This window comes from Heterodontus francisci, chromosome 6 (assembly GCF_036365525.1).
Source record: "Heterodontus francisci isolate sHetFra1 chromosome 6, sHetFra1.hap1, whole genome shotgun sequence".
Lineage (NCBI taxonomy): Eukaryota > Metazoa > Chordata > Chondrichthyes > Heterodontiformes > Heterodontidae > Heterodontus > Heterodontus francisci.
Window position 1 is genome coordinate 71,453,471 of NC_090376.1, and position 21,494 is coordinate 71,474,964.

The 21,494-nt window shown below is 41.6% G+C and overlaps 1 protein-coding gene across 1 annotated transcript in view; it reads right to left on the reverse strand.

Moving 5' to 3' along the window:
- Positions 1 to 21,494, reverse strand: part of eif5b (eukaryotic translation initiation factor 5B) — a 187,632-nt gene that overhangs the window by 134,042 nt on the left and 32,096 nt on the right. Inside the window, exons 2-4 of the mRNA XM_068033891.1 lie at positions 17,125 to 17,229; positions 16,931 to 17,024; positions 14,985 to 15,621 (exon numbers count right to left, since the gene is read on the reverse strand). Of these exons, the coding sequence (XP_067889992.1) occupies positions 14,985 to 15,621; positions 16,931 to 17,024; positions 17,125 to 17,229 (836 nt within the window). The remainder of the gene's footprint in view (positions 1 to 14,984; positions 15,622 to 16,930; positions 17,025 to 17,124; positions 17,230 to 21,494) is intronic.

A 21,494-nucleotide genomic window follows, 5' to 3' on the forward strand; every position in this document is an offset into this window, starting at 1 on the left:
AGTGCATGAGACACAAAAAGTTAGTATACAGGTACAGCAAGTCATAAGGAAGGCTAATAGAATGCTATCCTTTATTACGAGAGAAATTGAAAATAAAAGTAAGGATGTTATGCTTCAGTTATACAGGGCATTGGTGAGACCACATCTAGAATATTATGTGCAGTTTTGCTCTCCTTATTTAAGGAAGGATGTAAATGCATTGGAGGCAGTTCAGAGGAGCTTTATGAGATTGATACCCGGAATGAGCGGGTAGGGCTGGGCTTATTTTCACTGGAGTTTTGAAGAGCGAGGGGAGATTTGATTGAAGTATATAAGATCCTGAACGGTCTTGACAAGATGGATGTAGAAAGGATGTTTCCTCTTGTGGGCGAGTCCAGAACTAGGGGGACACTGTTATAAAATTAGGGGGTCGCCCTTTTAGGACAGAGATGAGGAGAAATATTTTCTCTGAGGGTTATATGACTTTGGAACTCTCTGCCTCAGAAGGTGGTGGAGGCAGGGTCATTGAATATTTTTAAAGCGGAGGTAGATTGATTCTTGTTAGGCAAGGGAATCAAAGGTTATCGACAGTAGATGGGAGCATGGAATTCGAGACACAAACAGATCAACCATGATCTTATTGAATGGCAGAGCAAACTCGAGGGGCCGAATGGCCTACTTCTGCTCCTAATTCGTATGTTCGTATGATTGTCTACTTTTCCCTTTATCATTGCAAAAACCTCTAATAAATCTCTTCTTGGCCTTCACTATCACAATAAAAACAGTGTCAGTATCTCAGGTCTCTCCTCATAACTATAGCTCTTCATCCCTTGCATCAAGTGATGAATCCATGCTGAAGGTACTTTATGGCTTTAACAGGGGTGAGAGTCTGAAAACTAGTGGCCGACGACAAAAAAAAATGTTGACAATGAATCACATAATTATAGCACTATTAATGATCTGTAATGAATGCAGATGCTTCCAGGACACTTCAAATGTGTAGAAACATTAGTTTTCCCTTTGTTTACCTTCTATTACCGTCAAGAAGGTGGACCAATGAATTTGTATAAAATCACCAAAGTGACCTCAGCATTCCAACACGTCAGCATTTAGCAGCTAGTATATCATGTAATTATGAAGGATGAAGTAAATTTTAACACCAGAACATGACCTTGAAAACTTATTTGTAAATCTGTGCTCATTCATTCACAGTCCTCATGACCTTAGTGGGGCCGTTGGCATCGTCTTGCTTCTTCTCCAGCTTTCTTCAAGCCTCCCTCAGTCCACGTCTCAATATCATCCACCCATCAGACTTTTCCTCTTCCTCTTCTGTTTTTCCCTCAATTTGTCCAAATATCAATAACTTCTTTCTTTGCAACTACTACTGTTCCACCTCCCAATTTTAGTGCTTCCACTGGTATCTGATCTTGTCCTTCTGCCTTGCCACTCGATGCTCTTCATAGCTTTTCTTATCTCATCTTTCAGTACCTCAGGTTCTAGTTGTTCTTCCTTTAACTTCCAATCATTGTTCTTTACCTTTTCTGGTTCTTCTTCAAACAGTTTCCCATCTCAGCCTGATCTTGCGCTCAGCAATAACAAATCTCCTTTTTTGTCCTTAATACCTATTCCTGGGTTTGCATATTTCTTTCCAGCTATGACCTTGAATAATGAGTATGCTTTCTTGGTGTTGCCATTCTTGAAAGCTTCCTCTGCTTCTTCAGCTCTTTCCCTCAGCCAGTTGGCTTTTATACAAGCTTTCTTCACACCAGCACACAATTTGAGGTATTCTCTGTTTTGTACACAAATCTGTGCTGTAGTTTTACAAACACTGCAAATTGACTGGTAAGGTTTTTCCCTTTAGCTGATGAATGCAGAGCTGTAACCTGGGTCTTTCCAGCTTTCTTAGCAGAAACCATCATAACTGCTTTGGCAGAGTGTTTTGAGGCCAGTTTCTGGTGTGTGATTTCTACCATTTGCCTCTATTCCTCTTTTTCTTCTCTCCCCTGATATTTCTCCTCAGCATACACTTTACCAGCTTGCCACTGACAGGATCACTAGTCTTGTGTCTTCTTGCAAAGTACTCCAAACTTGACTTATCCTCTGCTCTCAGTGCATATTTCACATTTTGGATGGCACTGTCTGTGCTAACATTCATCTGAGTAGACCCTGAATCAATAATATTAGCCATGGCGCTGAAAGAACCTTCAACCATGGGTCCATGGAAGCAGCTCATCAAAGCAAATACAAGTCTGCAGAGTGTTGTACTTGCTCCCCTTGTGTACATCATTCCATCACAAGTCTAACCTTCCTTCCTTTTTGTATGGGGGCAACAGTATGTCTATATGCAACTGTCTGACCTCCAGATTGAAGCACTATCTTTTTTTTATTCATTCATGGGATGTGGGCGTCGCTGGCCAGGTCAGCATTTATTGCCCATCCCTAATTGCCCTGGAGAAGGTGGTGGTGTGCTGCCTTCTTGAACCGCTGAAGTCCATTTGGGGTAGGTACACCCACAGTGCTGTTAGGAAGAGAGTTCCAGGATTTTGACCCAGTGACAGTAAAGGAACGGCGATATAGTTCCAAGTCAGGACGGTGTGCGACTTGGAGGGGAACTTGTGGTGGTGTTCCCATGCATTTGCTGCCCTTGTCCTTCTAGTTAGTAGAGGTTGCGGGTTTGGAAGGTGCAGTCCAAGGAACTTTGGTGCATTGCTGCAGTGCATCTTGTAGATGGTACACACTGCTGCCACTGTGCGTCGGTGGTGGAGGGAGTGAATGTTTGTAGATGGGGTGCCAATCAAGTGGGCTGCTTTGTCCTGGATGGTGTCGAGCTTCCTGAGTGTTGTTGGAGTTGCACCCATCCAGGCAAGTGGAGAGTATTCCATCACACTCCTGACTTGTGCCTTATAGATGGCGGACAGGATTTGGGGAGTCAGGAGGTGAGTTACTCACCTCAGGATTCCATACCTCTGACCTGCTCTTGTAGCCATGGTATTTATATGGCTACTCCAGTTCCGTTTCTGGTCAATGGTGGCCCCTAGGATGTTGATAGTGGGGGATTCAGCGATGGTAATGACATTGAATGTCAAGGGGAGATGGTTAGATTCTCTCTTGTTGGAGATGGTCATTGCCTGGTACTTGTGTGGCACGAATGTTACTTGCCACTTATCAGCCCAAGCCTGGATATTGTCCAGGTCTTGCTGCATTTCCACATGGACTGCTTCAGAATCTGAGGAGTCAGGAATGGTGCTGAACATTGTGCAATCATCAGCGAACATCCCCACTTCTGATCTTATGATTGAAGGAAGGTCATTAATGAAGGAGCTGAAGATGGTTGGGCCTAGGACAATACCCTGAGGAACTCCTGCAGTGATGTCCTGGAGCTCAGATGATTGGCCTCCAACAACCACAACCATCTTCCTTTGTGCTAGGTATGACTCCAGCCAGCGGAGGGTTTTCCCCCCCGATTCCCACTGACCACAGTTTTGCTAGGGCTCCTTGATGCCATACTCAGTCAAATGTTGCCTTGATGTCAAGGGCAGTCACTCTCACCTCACCTCTTGAGTTCAGCTCTTTTGTCCATGTTTGAACCAAGGGTGTAATGAGGTCAGGAGCTGAGTGGCCCTGGCAGAACCCAAACTGAGCATCACTGAGCAGGTTATTGCTAAGCAAGTACCGCTTGATGGCACTGTTGATGACACCTTCCATCGCTTTACTGATGATTGAGAGTAGGCTGATGGGATGGTAATTGGCCGGGTTGGACTTGTCCTGCTTTTTGTGTACAGGACATACCTGGGCAATTTTCCACATTGCAGGGTAGATGCCAGTGTTGCAGCTGTACTGGAACACTTGGCTAGGGTTGCGGCAAGTTCAGGAACACAGGTCTTCAGTACTATTGCCGGAATATTGTCAGGGCCCATAGCCTTTGCAGTATCCAGTGCCTTCCGTCGATTCTTGATATCACGCGGAGTGAATCGAATTGGTTGAAGTCTGGCATCTGTGATGCTGGGGACTTCAGCAGGAGGCCGAGATGGATCATCAACTTGGCACTTCTGGCTGAAGTTGTTGCAAATGCTTCAGCCTTATCTTTTGCACTGATGTGCTGGGCTCCCCCATCATTGAGGATGGGAATATTTGTGGAGCAACCTCCTCCAGTTAGTTGTTTAATTGTACATACAAACTGCACCCCCTCCAACTCCCTGCGCGTGCTCACTGCACCCCCTCCAACTCCCTGCGCACGCTCACTGCACCCCCTCCAACTCCCTGCGCACGCTCACTGCACCCCCTCCAACTCCCTGCTTGCGCCACACTGCACCCCCTCCAACCTCCTGCGCGTGCACACTGCACCCCCTCCAACTCCCTGCGCGCGCACACTGCACCCCCTCCAACTCCCTGCGTGCGCACACTGCACCCCCTCCAACTCCCTGCGCGCGCACACTGCACCCCTTCCAACTCCCTGCGCGCGCACACTGCACCCCTTCCAACTCCCTGCGCGCGCACACTGCACCCCTTCCAACTCCCTGCGCGCGCACACTGCACCCCTTCCAACTCCCTGCGCGCGCACACTGCACCCCTTCCAACTCCCTGCGCGCGCACACTGCACCCCTTCCAACTCCCTGCGCGCGCACACTGCACCCCTTCCAACTCCCTGCGCGCGCACACTGCACCCCTTCCAACTCCCTGTGCGCGCACACTGCACCCCTTCCAACTCCCTGCGCGCGCACACTGCACCCCTTCCAACTCCCTGCGCGCGCACACACCAACACCTCCCCCCCCACACACACTCACTGTACCACACACACTCACTGTATCCCATCCAACTCAGGCAGTTTTGTGGTTAACTGCCTTTTTAAAAAAAATTAGAACAGTGAACTGACAGTTTTTTTAAGGTCGGAAAGGGAGAAGCCAATGGTGTATTTCCAAAACCCCAATGTCGGAAATCTGCCATTTGGCGGAAATTTCTCATCCCTGTCTTAACATCCTTTTCAAAAGGGACACAGAAAACTGCATACACTTCTGTAATTGTAGCCTTGCCACTGCTTTGGGTAAATTTATTATGAACGATTATGAGTCAAGCTCAAAGCTGTGGGGATACAGAGTAATTTTTTGGAATGTACAAGAAATTGGCTGAAGGATGGAAAGCAACATGTATTTTTTTTTTTTTTTTTTAAAAGAGTTAGGTCAGGATGGTGGAGGTGAGTGAAAAGTAGGGTATGACTTTGTCGAGTGGGGGCACATGGCTGAGTGTTGGGGCCACTAATGTTTCTGATTTACGCAAGAAAACTAGATGCATTAACTCAACGATAAATTTGCTGAGGGGCATTGGAATCAAAGAGGCAGCTCAAATAACAGAATAAGTTGGATAGAAATCTGAGTGGGAAGAACACTGACAGATGAAATTTAATGCAAAGTGTCAAGTGCTACAAATAGGAAGGGAAAATGGGTGACACACAGTCATTAATGGTGCTAAAATAGCAAATGGTGGGGTTGAAAGTGATCTATGCAATACTCTCTCAGTACTGCACTGAAGTGCCAGCCTAGATTATGTGCTCAAGTCTCTAAAGTGTGGCTTGCACCCATGACTTTCTGAATGAAAAGCAAGTTGCAACCACTGAGCCACATCTGAGAGCTCAAGTTTAAGACTTCTGAACTGATGGGGTTGTTCAGGATAAGCTTTGTTTTTATGCTCCAGAGTATTACAGGTGGAGAGGTTGAGAGGGCACTTCGTTGCTGTACAGGGTTAGGCTCGGACCACAGAAAATGACCCCTTGTTCGGTGTGCTGTTCATTGTGGCTTGACTGTTGCTGCTTGGTGCAGCAACATGCAAACAGCTTTACTAGAATAAAAATGACTACAGCAAGGGGAAGAAAAAAAAATCTATGTCGTAATCTCATATTTAGCACATCAGTTTGGTATCTCTCCCTGAGAAAGACAGCCACTATAAATGTAAAGCATACATGACGCTTCAACAGTGTGCATCATGCTTTAAATTTACATTTGTGAATTTGCAACTTAAAAATGAAAATATGCTATATAGTAATTCAACAATGACCCAAACTTAAATAATGCCATTGTAGACTGCAGGGCTGCCAACAATCTTTGTGACCGGAAGCAGCATGCATCAATCATGGCACACTCTTCCCTCAATACAATTGTGCATGTTTTATTTTTTCCCTTTGGATCGCCACATTATTTATATCCAGATGGAGTTCAGTTGGGGCTGTACTCCCTATGCTTCCGTCGTGGGTACAGGCAGATTCATAATGCTCCCTCTATGCCCTCTGCAGCCTCATCACTCTCACTTTCCTACTCTCAAGGCTTCCATTAAAGATCCACTGCCATGGGCTACTTCGCTGATGGGTATTCTTCCCACTCTAATGATAAACCAGAAAAGGAGGGAGTGAAGAGAAACATGCATACACACACATTTTCTTTTTGTTCCCAACACCACAGAAGATCCCCTATAAAAAGGTTATCTAGAAAGGAGAGAGAATAAACTGGTTGGCCCCATATCTGTCATTACGATGGTCTGCCTTTTTGACTTTGTTTTAAATGAGAAATTGGAATATGTGGATGACAACACAAGCATGAAGTATAAATGTGAGTTCTCAAATGAGGCATAAATCAATCCCATATAATCCACATAAAAATGAAACATTCTCCATCCCTATAAGAGTACAATTCATAATGACTACCACTGTTCACCCCCTTAACACCTTATCTTAGACTTTTCCATTCTGAACAACAAAAACAATCACATCCTTCCATGATAGCACATTCATTCTTTTCACCACAAATTATTTAAGCACTGTATGCTGAATAACATTTTCAATTTCTTAAATGAAATTTTTTTTGTGTTATATTTTGTTTATTTGAACAGTCAGGAACCAAAATGATAAGAGATGATAAGTAAATGTAGAAATTTGGCAAACAGTTTAAAAAGGTATGGGGTAAATGTAGTTCAGACATTTCCATTAAGCACCAAAAACATCAGCACACTGTACTTACCGCTTTCAAATAGGGAAGACTGATGAATTTCTCCTGGATTCAACTATATTACACATTTTTAAATTTAAAAAAAACACTTCTCTATCTGCTTGGATTACATTTGTCGATTGCAACAATAATTATAGAACAGTACAGCACAGGAGGAGACCATTTGGCCCGTTCCCTTTTGACGGCTACTATTGAATCTGTAGCCACCACCCAATTAGCAGTACATTCCAAATACTAACAAGCATTACATAGAAAGTTTTCCTTAGCTCGCTGCTGGTTCTTTTGACAATCACCTTAAATATGTGCCCTCTGGTTAGCGTCTCTTCAGTCACTGGAAACAGTTTCTCTTTATTTACTCTATCTAAACCCTTTATGATTTTAAGCACCTATCAAATCTCCTCTTAGCCTTGTTTGTTTTAAGAACACCACCAGCTTCTCCAGTCTATGAACTCAACTGGCACCAGTGCTGGGCAGAGGAAGTTGTTCCGATGGGACAGGGCGGCACAGTGGCGCAGTGGTTAGCACCGCAGCGTCACAGCTCCAGCGACCCGGGTTCAATTCTGGGTACTGCCTGTGTGGAGTTTGCAAGTTCTCCCCGTGTCTGCGTGGGTTTCCTCCGGGTGCTCCCACAGCCAAAAGACTTGCAGGTTGATAGGTAAATTGGCCATTATAAATTGCCCCTAGTATAGGTAGGTGGTAGGGGAATATAGGGACAGGTGAGGACGTGGTAGGAATATGGGATTAGTATAAATGGGTGGTTAATGGTCGGCACAGACTCGGTGGGCCGAAGGGCCTGTTTCAGTGCTGTATCTCTAAATCAAAATCAAATCAAATAAACCTGGCTGGGACCAGTGACCTGGCAAATCGAGTAACTGGGTCAATAGATTAGGCTTTAAACTAAGAAGTGGGAGGGAGGGTTCAGCAAGGGTGAATTCATGAGCCTTAAGAGAAAAGTCAAGGCTGTACAGCAGAGCTGCGATTTGGTTAAAATTAAGCAGATGGTTTCAGGAGGGGACAGACAGTTAAACAATGGTAATAGGACATTAGTGACTAAGGGTACATTAGGAAAAAAAAAGGAAAAAGTTCATTTAAAAAAATATGCTATATCTAATGCATGAAGAATTTGTAATAAAATTGATGAATTAATGGCACAAACAGATATAAATGGGGTAGCTCTAGTAACCTTTACTGAGATGTGGTTGCAAGGTGATTAAGATTGAGAACTAAATACACCAGGGTACTCTATCTTTAGAAAAGCTAGGCAAAATGGAAAGAAGGGAGGAAGGGCGAGGAGGAAGTAAGTAAGAAAGAAAAGAAAGAAAGGAAATAGTGTGAAACATTTGTTCTTAGCCTCAAAAATCAGGAGGTAAAATCAGTATGGGAGAAACTAAGAAATAAAGGGCAGAAACACTGGTGGAAGTACTGTAGAGGATCCCAAACAATAATCATAGTGTTGGACAGAGTATAAGTAAGGAAATTAGAAGAGTATGTAACAAGGGTAATTCAATATTCCTGGGGGCTTCAAATCTTCATATGGACTGAGCAAACCAAATTGGCAAAAGTAGCTTGGAGGACGAGTTTATGGAATGTATGTGAGACAGTTTTATAGAACAATATGTCCAAGCACCAACGAGAGAACAGGCTATTTTAGATCTAGTATTATGTAATGAGACAGGGTTAATAAGTAACCTTATCGTAAAGGATCCTCTGGGAAAGAGTTACCATAATATGATGAATTTAATATGAAGTTTGAGAGCGATATGGTTAAGTCAAAAACTAGGGTCTTAAAATTTAAACAAGGCCAATTACGGAGATATGAGGGGGCAAGTTGGCTGAGGTAGATTGGAAAACTAAATTAGAAGATAGATGGTGGATAAGCAACTGCATACATTTAAAGAAATAATTCATAATTCTCAATAAATATGCACTCCTTTGAGGTATTAAAAACTCCACTGGAGAAGTGGTACGATCAAAGTTAACTAGAGAAGTTAAGGATATTAAATTTTTTTAAAAGGCTTACAATATTGCCTAAAAGAGTAGTAAGCCTAAGAATTGAAAGGATTTTAAAATCAGCAAAGGATGATCAAGAAATTGATAACAGGGGGAAAATTAGAATGAGAGTAAACTAGCAAGAAATATAAAAAAAGATTATAGGCAAAAACAGATTAGTGACAGTAAATGTGGGGCTCTTAGAGGCAGAGGCAGAACATTGGCTTTTGAGGGTATTTTACAAGAGTTAAATGACGCAAACTTTCCCTTATAACTGCTATTCTGCAGAATTTCACAGGATTTCAGACAGCAGGTGCTCAGTGCATCATGAATGGCCTTGTGTATGGCAAAATTGTCCTTGTCTTTGCTAGAAAGACTAGGGAAAAGAGCAAGGGAGGTTTCAGCGCTGTCTCATGACTATGGGAATGTGAAACTTATATCAGCCATCAAAATATAACCAATTAAATTCCTTTTACTAGTTTTCAGCATTAAGCCTTGATAGACCTGTTGAATACTAAGATTGCCAGTTTATAGTTCTTATTAAATTAGTAGAGGTTTGTTAATTTGGTCTTATTCCTGTTGAATTAGGTTAAAGCATGTTAAAAACCAGACTCTAAAAAGAACCCGCTGTCACGAAGGTCCTGGGTTACATCATCACCACCATGGAAATAGAAAAAGCTTGTGCCTGATCACAGACCTTGCTAGGCTCCTGACTGGGTAGAATTGGGAGTATGGAAGTTGCATGATTGTATGGATCTTTCTATAGTCCATATTGGGGTATATCCTAGTCGGTATGGGTCATTCTTAGTGTGGAAGGGCACTGATCTGTACAGATGCAACATATATGCAAATGAGAGGATTGGGGAATGGAAAACACCTACTACCCAAAGGACAATAATGGGCAATATACTCCTCAATAGTTCTTTGTAAACTGCTACTCGAATACTGGAATGTATTAAGTCTCACTTATGCTTAAATAAAACCATAACTATGGAGTTTGCTTTGAACCACTGAACATACAGTCCACAAGGACTTAGATTAGATTAGATTAGATTAGAGATACAGCACTGAAACAGGCCCTTCGGCCCACCGAGTCTGTGCCGAACATCAACCACCCATTTATACTAATCCTGCACTAATCCCATATTCCCACCAAACATCCCCACCTGTCCCTATATTTCCCTACCACCTACCTATACTAGTGACAATTTATAATGGCCAATTTACCTATCAATCTGCAAGTCTTTTGGCTTGTGGGAGGAAACCGGAGCACCCGGAGAAAACCCACGCAGACACAGGGAGAACTTGCAAACTCCACACAGGCAGTACCCGGAATCGAACCCGGGTCCCTGGAGCTGTGAGGCTGCGGTGCTAACCACTGCACCACTGTGCCGCCCTTACATTTTTTTCTTACACAGGAGAAATTATAATGACCTCTGGATTCCAAGGGTTAAATTGCCAGGAGAGATTATACAAACTAGGGGTGTATTCTCTAGAATTTAGGTTAAGGCGTGATTTGATCCAAGTTTTCAAGATATTAAGGGGAACAGATAGAGAAGATACAAACAATTTCCACTAGTTGGAGAGTCTAGGGCTATGGGGCATAGCCGAAAATTAAGAGCCTGTTGGGAGTGAAATTAGGAAGCACTTCTACATGCAAAGAGTGGTAGATATTTGAAATTTTCTTCCGCAAAATGCAATTGACGCTGGATCAATCGTTAATTTTGAAACTTAGATTGATAGATTTTTTATTAACCAAAGGTATATACGAATATGGGAAAAAAGCAGGTATATGGAGTCGCAGATCACTCACAATCTCATTGATTGGCAGACTAGGCTCGAGGGGCTAAATGGTCTACTCCTGCTCCTATGTTTCCAATGAGGAATAGGGAAATGGCAGAGACGTTAAACAAATATTTGCTGTCTGCCTAGAAGACATAAAAAGAACATTGGAAATTGTGGGGACCAAGGATATAAGGAGTGTGAGGAATTTAGAGAAATTAGTAAAGAAAAAGTACTGGAGAAATTAATGGAACTATAGCAGACAATTTCCTGGACCTGAGGATCTACATCTTATAATTTTAAAAGAGGTAGATGCAGAGAAAACAGATGCATTGGTTTTGATCTTTCAGAATTCCGCAGATTATGGATTGGAAGGTAGCAAATGTAACCCCACTGTTCAAGCAAGGAGTTAGAGACAAAACAGGGAACTGTAAGCCAGATCGCCTGACATCAGTAGTAGGGAAAATGCTACAAGCTATTAAGGATGTGATAACAGGGCACTTGGAAAGTCACAATACGATTAGGCCGAGTCATTACAGTTTTATGCAAGGAAAATCATTTTGACAAATCTATAATTTGTTTTGATGGCATAACTAGCAAGGCAGATAAGGGGAACCAGTGTAATTTCATTTTCAGAAAGAATTCGACAAGGTGCAATGCACAAGGTTGTTACACAAGATTATGGCTCAAGGGATTGGGGTAATAGATTAGCACAGATTGAGGATCGGTTAATGGGCAGAAAACAGAGTGCAGGAATTAACAAGTCATTTTTGGGATGGAAGGGTATAACTACTGGAATACTGCTTTTTACAATCGAGGTCAATGACTTGGACAAGGGGACTGAGTATAATATAGCTAACTTGGCTGACGATACAAAGTTATGTGGAAGAGTAAGCTGTGAGGAGGACGCAGAGAGACTGCAAAGAGATATAAATCGGTTAAGTGATTGGGCAAGAAGGTGGCAGGTAGAGTATAATGTGGGGAAGTATGAAATTATCCACTTTGGTAGGAAGAATTGAAAAGCAGAATATTTTTTGAAAAGGTGAGACACTAGTAAATTTGGGGACTCAGTGAGATTTGGGTGTCCATGTACAAAAATCACAGAAAATTAGCATGGAAGTACAGCAAGCGATTAGGAAGGCAGATGGCATGTTGACCTTTATTGCAAGGCGGATGCAGTACAAGAGCAAGGAAGTCTTGCTGAAATTGAACAGGGCTTTGGTGAGACAATACCTGGAATATCATGTATAGTTTTGGTCTCTTTAACTAAGGAATGGATGCAACAAAGATTTACCAGATTGAATTCTGGGATGAAAGTCTCTCTTCATAGGACAGCTTGGAGTAGAATGGGCTATATACTCTGGAGGAGGTGATCTCATTAAAACATAAAAGATTTTGAGGGAGCTTGACAGGGTAAATGCTGAGAGGCTGTTTCCCCTAGATATAGAGTCTAGAACTACGGATCAGTCTTAGGGTAAGGAGGTCAGTCATTTAGGACCGAGATGAGAAATTTCTTCTCTCACAGAGTTATGCATCTTTGGAATTATCTACTCTGGGCTGTGGATGTTCAGTTGATGGGTATCTTCAAGACCGAGATCAATAGATTTTTGGATGCTAAGAGAGTCAAGAGATCGAGCAGGAAAGCGGAGTTGATGCAGACGCTCAGTCATGATCTTACTGAATGGTGCAGCAGGCTTGAGCGATTGCATGACCTATTCCTGCTCTTATTTCTTATATGCTTGTGTTCTATCCCACATTCTACTAAATCTCTCCTGTACCCCACCTCCCCTCCCCCCGCCAGAACGAGTACACACGCCTGGTTTTCACAGGTAGCTTTTCCTAGCTCCAGGATGCCCACTTACCATGGGTAAAATCCACTTTAAACTGATTGGACTGGGGCAGGTGGGCAGTTTCCTCTTGCCCCCCCCCCCCGCCCAACATGGGGGGGGGGGGGGGGGGGCGGTGACGAGAGCGGGTTGGGAAAGCCTGCCGCTCCATTTTACAATCAGCCCCCCACCCCCCCACCCCACCCCCCGCGCCACCATCCAGCTCGTTGGGCGGCGTAAAGTTCCGGCCCATGCCTTTATTTGCAAATGACTCTTCTTTCACCCCCTTTAAAATTGTACCATTTGGTATGCATTGTTTCCTCATTCCTACTAGCAAAATGCATCACCTCACACTTTTCTGCATTGAATTTCATCTGCCCATGTGTCTGTTCATTCCACTAGCTTGTCTATGTCCTGTTGAAGTCTATTATTATCTTCCTCGCTGCTAACTACACTTCCAAGTTTTGTGTCATCTGCAAATTTCAGAATAATGCCCTGTACCATTCTGGCATGCAGGTTACATAAAGGCAAAACAAGGCAGCTTATTCAACTAGATTGGTAGAGTGCAAGCACACATTAGCGCTCCACCACAGACTGCATTATTGATCTCAGCCATATTGCTGCAATAATGGGGAAGGAAAGCAAAAGCAGGAGCTGTCATCCAAGGCCATATTATCTGGCTTCAGTGATACTCAAAAGGTCTTGGTTGCATAGCTAGTCTCCCTGATACAGATAACAGCACGTCTCAGGAAGACTCAGGAATAGGAGAGGTCATACAAATAATATAAATGGAAAAGTTTAATCTGTCAACAAAATACAATTTACAAACAACTGCTTTCTCAAAGATTTTAGTTTTGATAAACTGAAGATGCTGCAGTCTTGATTCTTCATTTGATGCTTTCTAAATCATAAAACACAAAGCACAGAGCTAATGCTATCCCACAGAGAAGTGGAGACAATAGAAAAATCAAACAAAAAACTCACCAATTTGAGCTATTCATGCACTCCTCTTAATGGCGCACTTAACAGTAACCTTCTCCAGCCCTACAACCCTCCAACGTTACGTTTGGCCAACTCTGGATTTTTGTACATCCCACCATTGGCAGCCATGCCTTCAGCCATCTATGCTCTAAACTCAAATTCTCTCCTGAAACCTCCCTGTCTCTTCAGCTGCCTCTCCTCCTTTAAGACCCTCTTTAACCAAGTTTTTAAGACACACATCTTAATATCTCTGTATTTGGTTTTGTATCAATTTTATCAGATTATGTTGTAATTAAGTACCTTGGGCTGATTTCCTATGTTAAAGGCAGTATTCAAATGCAGGTTGTTAGTGAACAGGTTATTAAAAAGGGAAGAGGGATGATGGGAAAAGAAAGAGGTAGTGGGAAGATGAACAGTTTGGAGGCACAATGGGAGCAAATAATGTGACTGCCTCCTGGAACAAAGCCCCTGGGTAACTTTTCACCTCTCCGATGCCCCGCAGTGTCTGCAGCTCGGACTCCAGCTTAACAAGTCTGAGTCCAAGTTCCTCAAGCTGAAAACGCTGACCACAGATATGGTTGTCCAGAATGCAATGCTCTCCACAAACTCCCACATGCAGCAATTACAGAACACCACCTGCAACCCACCCTCTAATTTTTTTTTGGAATGGGCGAGTGATTTGTTTAAGTCTGCGGCCTCTTTAAATATTTTTGTGCAGCCGTACATGCGCATTAATTTAAAGCGGCCAACTTGTGCGCAGCCTACACAGGAACCTTTGGGTTGCTGTGTGGCCACACACCTTAGAGCGAACACTGACCACCTGCCATGCCAATCAAACCTTATTTATTTAATTAATTATTTTTATTGAATCAATTATTTTAGTTTTAGTAATTAATTGGTTTATCTAGTTTAAGTTACTAACTTAGTAAAGTAATAGCAAGATATAGTTTTCTAGCTTAGAGACAAAGGCCACACTTTCCCTCTAATCCTGGCCCCAAATGCTAGTAGTCCCTTTCCTGCAATATGACAAACCACCCACAATCTCTCGGCCAAAGGAAAAGGGAAAAAGATACAGGCAGAGGGAGATTACGAGGACAAAGAAGCAAAAACAAATATTATGTTGAAGGAAACAGCAAACAGAAAGATGGAAATAGAAGCAAAAGTAGTACAGAGAATCAGCAACATGAAGACAGAGACAGTAAGAGAGTGACCATATTCTTCAACGTGTGTGCTCGAACACAAGAGATTGACCAGTTTTTTTAAAAAGCAGTTTGATACCATGAAATGTCATCCACACGTGGCTTCCAATGCATAGCCTGATAACCTATTTTGACACATTTCAAACAATGGTGTAGTCTGAACTAAAATACAAAAAGGTCCAACAACCAACTTTTTACCAATAGAAAAGAAATCAGCTATTTAAAAGAAAACTACCTTCTGCACCTGCAGCATCTTCGATTCCCTTAATTTCAGCTGTTGGAGTAAGATCTGTTTTCTCAGATTCGTTTTTAGAGGAGAGTTCAGTTTCAGCTTTCTGAAGTTTAGCTTCCTGCTCCTTTTCCTTTTTGTGGTGCTCAGTATCATCCTTTTCTTTCTGTTTACGAAGTTTAGCCTTTTCCTCCTCACGCTTCTTGCGTTCCCTTTCTTTCTTTTCTGCTTTCTTTTGCGCAGCTGTTTTTAGTTTGAATCTGGAATCTCCTTCATCCTCCTCTTCACTTCCACCTTTCGTGGACTGATTACCTCTTTGATTTTTTTTATTCTTCATGTTTTGAGGAAACTCATCAGATTCCTCATCACTGACTGAATTTGCTTGATGATTCTTAGTTTCGACTTCCTCATCCTCTGAAAGCTCTAGCTTGTTCGCTAGTCTCTGGGTCCTCCCTTTAGCCTTCTCACCTGATTCATCATCTTCAGATTGTTCAGATGTTTGCTTCTGACCTTCGGCTTTGCGTAGTCCAAGCTCTTCACCTTCCATTTCATCTTCAAAACTATGTTCTTGGACTTTCAGACTCTTTTTCTTCCTATCTTGCTTTTTATTGACCAGTTCAGATTCATTATAATTTTCTTCTTTCTGTTAAAACAACAAAAAGGTTTGAATAAACAAGTTGTATGCCCATTCTACGGCAAGAAGTGAAATTGAAAATTACGCACAGCTCTATTTGACTTAAACTCATTTGATTTAGCAGCAAGGGTCAAATGCTGGGATGGCGTAGGTTTAAAATGTGAAGTATTCTGCTTTCTAACTGGAGTTGAATATAATTAAGATTCATTACTTTACCTAAAGTGCAGTCTGCAAGTCAAAATGATTAAAAAAGATATTTTAACAGTTTTTAAACCATACAGAGACTAAACTCCCCTTGCTAGGACAGGAAGTAAACCAATTTTAAGCAGGGCTGCGATCACTAAAGCTCACTATCTAACCTTTGCAAATGTGTACAAATATTCCAAAGTGAAGCAAATCAAATTGGTCAGCTCTTAAAAATAGGAAGCGTATCAGAACAAGTTATGCATCAAGGTTTTACATAAGCTATACTATTTTGCTGGCACCTCTAAGCACTCGAGAAAAATAAAGCCTAGAAAATGTAAAATGTAAGAATCAAGAAAATAAAAGCAACAGAGTAGAAGAGGAAAATTAAAATCAAAAATAGTAAACCCTTTTAGGATTGTGGGTACTACTGCACTAGACGCTGGGAAATACATTTAGCCTTACAGCTGTGAGGCAGTTCCATTGACAGGACAAGTCCTTTCACACAGGTAGGCAAGCGATGGAAACACAAGGGTGGATGGGAAGGGGCACGACAGCAAGGGACAGGTGGTGAGAAGAGTGGGGTGAAGGGAGAAGAGACCAAAGTTAGTGGAATGTGAAGTTCCTGGAGGGTTGAAAGGCTGGAGGTTTCAAGGTAGCAAATAGCAAGGCCAGTGAGGGATTTGATCACGAAGATGAGAATTTTAAAAATTGAGGTGATGCCAGACCAATGTGGGTCAACAAGCATGGAGTGACGGATGAGTGGGACTTTTTGTAGGTTAAAATGTGGGCATCAGCATTTTAATAAGCTCAACTTTATGGCAGGGTGGGAAGCTAGCCAGGACAGCAATGTAACAGTCAGTCTGGAGTTAATATAAGCATGGATGAGGGTTTTAGCTGATGTGGAGATGAGTGATGTTATGGAAGAGAAAGTAAATGATCTTTGTGATAAAAAGGATATGGGATTGGAAACTCAGCTCAGACAACGTACAAAATGTCATTTATCTAGAACAAAAATAGCAGTGCAGCTTTGTCACACATTTGTTATAACACTACTTTAGGGCAAAAACTGAAAGAATTAGGACTCTGGAAATATCTAAACCACAACAGTAAAACTGTAAAGTTAAACCTTTACTTTTGCTGCTGAAGATTTAGCTGCTTCTTTATGATCCTTTGTTCCTTGGTTCGCGAAAGAAAGTTCTTCAAGTTCTTTTATTATATCATCTTCCCTAGAATTTGAAAAAAAACAGAAACTCAACCATTTTGTACATAGGTAAACATCACTAGAACAAAGCCAAACTCAAATGAAAATCCAAAATGAATACTTACTCAAATTTTTCCTTTCTCTTCTTTTTACCTCCAGCTTTAGGTTTGGGAGCTCCCGCTCCCTCAATCTCTGCGGCCAACGCATCAATGTCAATATCATCCTTGGTACTATAAACAAAAGTAGATATATCATTTTTAAAAATCACAATTTGTTAATATTAAAAGGTATTGCAACATGGTCTGAGTTCCTACTTTTGATGGGTGTAATAGTGTAATCCATAATAACTCCTAAGTGCTATTTATGTACGTTTAACCTTGGTTATACAAATTATTACAATACTCTTTACGCAATGTAAATTTGAAGTATTACGGCTTAGAAGCAATAGAATTACATACATCCCATGGAATGCAATACCAATATGCATAATAATAGGGGAGCTTTAAGCTATTTGTGCATGGCAAAATATTTCATACAAGAAATTCACAATATCTGTACAGCCGTTATACTAATTAGCAGGACTAGGAAATTAAAATTAACTTCACTATTACCACTGCAGCTTAGGCTTTCAAATTAAATCTTCAGCAAAGACAAAGCAATAAGGCATACATATATGAGCCACACAGAACCCATGAATGGTCATTCTTTACCCAGTTTGTACTGCCATACACCAAATAATGCTATCATGTTAAAATAGAGGCTCAGATTATCATTTTGCCTACACAGAGACCTAACTATTTTATTAAAGCTTATAGCTATGAAACTGTATTACTGTATTGAATCTAATACCATGTGTCTGCAATACTAAAATGAGCCTTTAAGGCGGTTTTGTTCATGGTGCTAAACTTAGCATGAATTAATTGGATCCTTTTAAGAACACACAAGATAGCTACAAATATTCCTTGCTTTTTTTTTTATACACACAAAGAGCAAAGAAAAATAAAAAGGCTAGGAGACGAGCAGAGACACAATTACAAGAGGGAAACATTTTTGGCTGTAAGCAATACCCTGAGAGGTCAACGAATAAATATTCATTACACACACTAATTTGGATGTAGTGTGTACCAGCTGTAGTGGCAATTCTAATATTGAAATGGCAAAACAGTATTGCACTGAACACTGTTGACACCCCACTTGTAGTACACACTACTACAGGTTACATCTACTAGTCAAAACTAAAGCAGAGTGCCATTTTTACTGACTAGCTGTTTATAGCCATTTATATTTCCTATTAGTCATTAATAATAAATTTTAAAAGTCAGAGTATTCTGTCAGAATCAGTGTATAACCAACCAAAATCCAGTTGTATTAGATAAAGTGGATGAAGGAACAAGGTTACATTTTCCAATAGTGACTGCGTTTTATCCCTCAAACTGTTCTACCTACCTTATTGCTGCATGGAGATCCAAGCTTTTTGTCATAGAATATATTTTCTTCATAAAATAAAACCAAGTGAAGAAACTGTTACTCTCTGGGTAAAAAGGAATTTAATGCTAGGTATAACAAATATCAGACATTGGGCTGACTCACAATCTTATTGAAGGTACACAAAATTACATTTTAGTTAAGCTCCTGTCACTGGCACATTTTCTCCTTTTGTTTAATTGTTGTGAACAAGTACCAAATGCAATGAGCGCATTGCCACACTGATCCACTAATACGTAATTGACCTGTCAATCAAAGACACCATTCTCATCTTCAACCTTACTGCTAAGCAAACATTACCTGCCCTTTACAAATCTATGCTGTTTTTTTGAGAGCGCAAGACAGAGAGCATAAGTGTGTGTGTGAGGTATCTTTAACAAGCCGAAACCCATCACCATGTTTAAGAGTTTCCAAATCAAACCAATGAGAAACTTATAATACATCAGTTGGGCTTCAATTTGTCCAATATAGAATGCACCCCTTAGAGACACATTCACTCAGCCAAATCTAGAGTTCAGGTGCAATTTGGCACTATTGAGATTAAGGTGTCGTTCTCTCACACCACCTCCACCCTCTGCCACAAGTGTGCAGAAGGATACCAAATACCTCCAAGCTTGGTGGAGGTGACTTATCCAGCTAGGACAACCTACCTGTTGAGGTATTGGTTTCCAGGGTTGTCTGAAGCCAAGTGGGAAGAACCCCAGCCTCCAATAAAAGGTGTAAGTGCATAATTAAACAACCTTGATAAACAAGAACGGAGAGCTAGAATAAAACTGAAACCATGAGCAAGTTCCCCTCCAAGTCACACACCATCCTCGCTTGAAAATATATCACTGGTCCTTCATTATCGCTGGGTCAAAATCATGGAACTTCCCTCTTAACAGCACTATGGGTATACCCACACCACAAGGACTGCAGCAGTTCAAGGCGACGGCTCACCACCACCTTCGCAAGGGCAGTTAGGATGGGCGATAAATGGTGCCCTTGCAAGCAATGCTCACGAACAAATCAAAAAAAAGGCAAAGAACGGTAGAAATCCTGTGGATTGGGAGAGATATAAAGAAAAGCAAAAAGATACAAAGAAAGTGCTAAGAGCTGCAAAAAATGAATACAAGCAAAGGTTTGAAGGATATCAAAGACAACACTAAAGGTATTACAAAATATATGGAGAGAAAGAGGTTAAGGGTAATGGGACCTCAACAGCAGATGCAGTAATATCGCGATTGGAAATCAGGAAATGACAAATTTATTAAATTGCTACTTTGCATCAGTCCTCACAGTAGAAGTTAACACAAAAATTGGTGGTGTCGTAATTAGTGAGGAGGAAAGCCTTACATTACAGGATGATATAGATGGGCTGGTAAGATGGGCAGAGCAGTGGCAAATGGAATTTAATCCTGTGAAGTGTGAGGTATTGCATTTGGGAGGACTAACAAGGCAAGGGAATATACAATGGATGGTAGGACCCTATGAAGTACAGAAAGTCAGAGGGACCTTGGTGTACTTGTCCATACATCACTGAAGGTTACAGCACTGGTAGATAAATTGGTTAGAAAGGCACATGGGATACTTGCCTTTATTAGCCGAAGCATAGACTATAAGAGCAGGAAGGTTATGATGAAGCTATATGAAACGCTAGTTAGGCCACAGCTGGAGTACTGTGTACAGTTCTGGTCGCCACTCTATAGGAAGGATGTGATTGCACTGGCGAGGGAGCAGAGGAAATTCACCAGGATGTTGCCTGGGCTGGAGCATTTCAGTTATGAAGAGAGACTGGATAGGATAGGGTTGTTTTCCTTAGAGCAGAGAAGGCTGAGAGGGGATCTGATTGAGGTATACAAAGTTATGAGGGGCATAGATAGGGTAGATAGGAAGAAACCTTTTCCCTTAGCAGAAGTGTCAATAACCAGGGGGCATAGATTTAAGGTAAGGGGCAGGAGGTTTAGAGGGGATTTGAGGGAAAAAAATTTCACCCAGAGGGTGGTTGGAATCTAGAACACACTGCCTTGAGGGGTGGTAGAGGCAGGAACCCTCACAACATTGAAGTATTTAGATGAGCACTTGAAACGCCATAGCATACAAGGCTATGGGCCAAGTGCTGGAAAATGGGATTAGGATGGCTTGATGGCCGGCATGGACATGATGGGCCGAAGGGCCTGTTTCTGTGCTGTATAACTCTGCGACTCTTATGTGGATAAATTTCCAGAGATAAAATGAAATCTAAAAAATTAAATCAAGGAGAGGAAATAACTAGACTATAAGTAAAAAATGGTGTCAGAGAAACTAATGAGATTGAAAAACAGACAAAGCTCCAGCATCCAATGGTTTCCACCCCAAGGTATTAAAAGTAGGTGAGGAAATTGTCGATGCATTAGTCATGATCTTCTTAAACACTCTCAATTTAGTGTCACAGAACCATATTTATTTAATCCCCGAATTAAAACAGTGTACCTTTAAGACAAGGAGAGAAGTTTTGGATTTCTGAGGCACAGTATGCCACAGCTGCAGTTGTTACCTCGGCGACAGCAGGAGAGAGAGGCCACATGGTGTACTGTAACAATTTAACTATGTGTAAAAACCAGCTGAAACCAGTTTTGAGACACACCAGCAAAGTGTGCTACTGAAAAGAGCAGTCTATTTCTCAGCAGAAATTCTATAAGGAGCTACAGGCCAAGTAATTGCCTAAAGGAGGAAAAAAACCCTTTGAAGAGACCATTTGTATTGCTGGAGTAAAGTTTCGATTGAAAGACTGTCGGTTTTAAAATCAGAGTGGATCCACTGCTAAACTCCTTGTTTAAAGAACTGTTTGATGTCTGCTGCAGACAAATGCCTATCTACTAAGGGACTGTTTCATCAAATCTGCGAGGAGACTTCAAGTGGCATTCGATTATTTTCACATTAGAATACCTCACCCATCAGGAACGTAACCCACAAATACATATGCCAGTTATTTACTTCTTAAGAAACAGTTAATTTTAAAAAACATTTTTTTGAAAAGAAACCAGTTAAC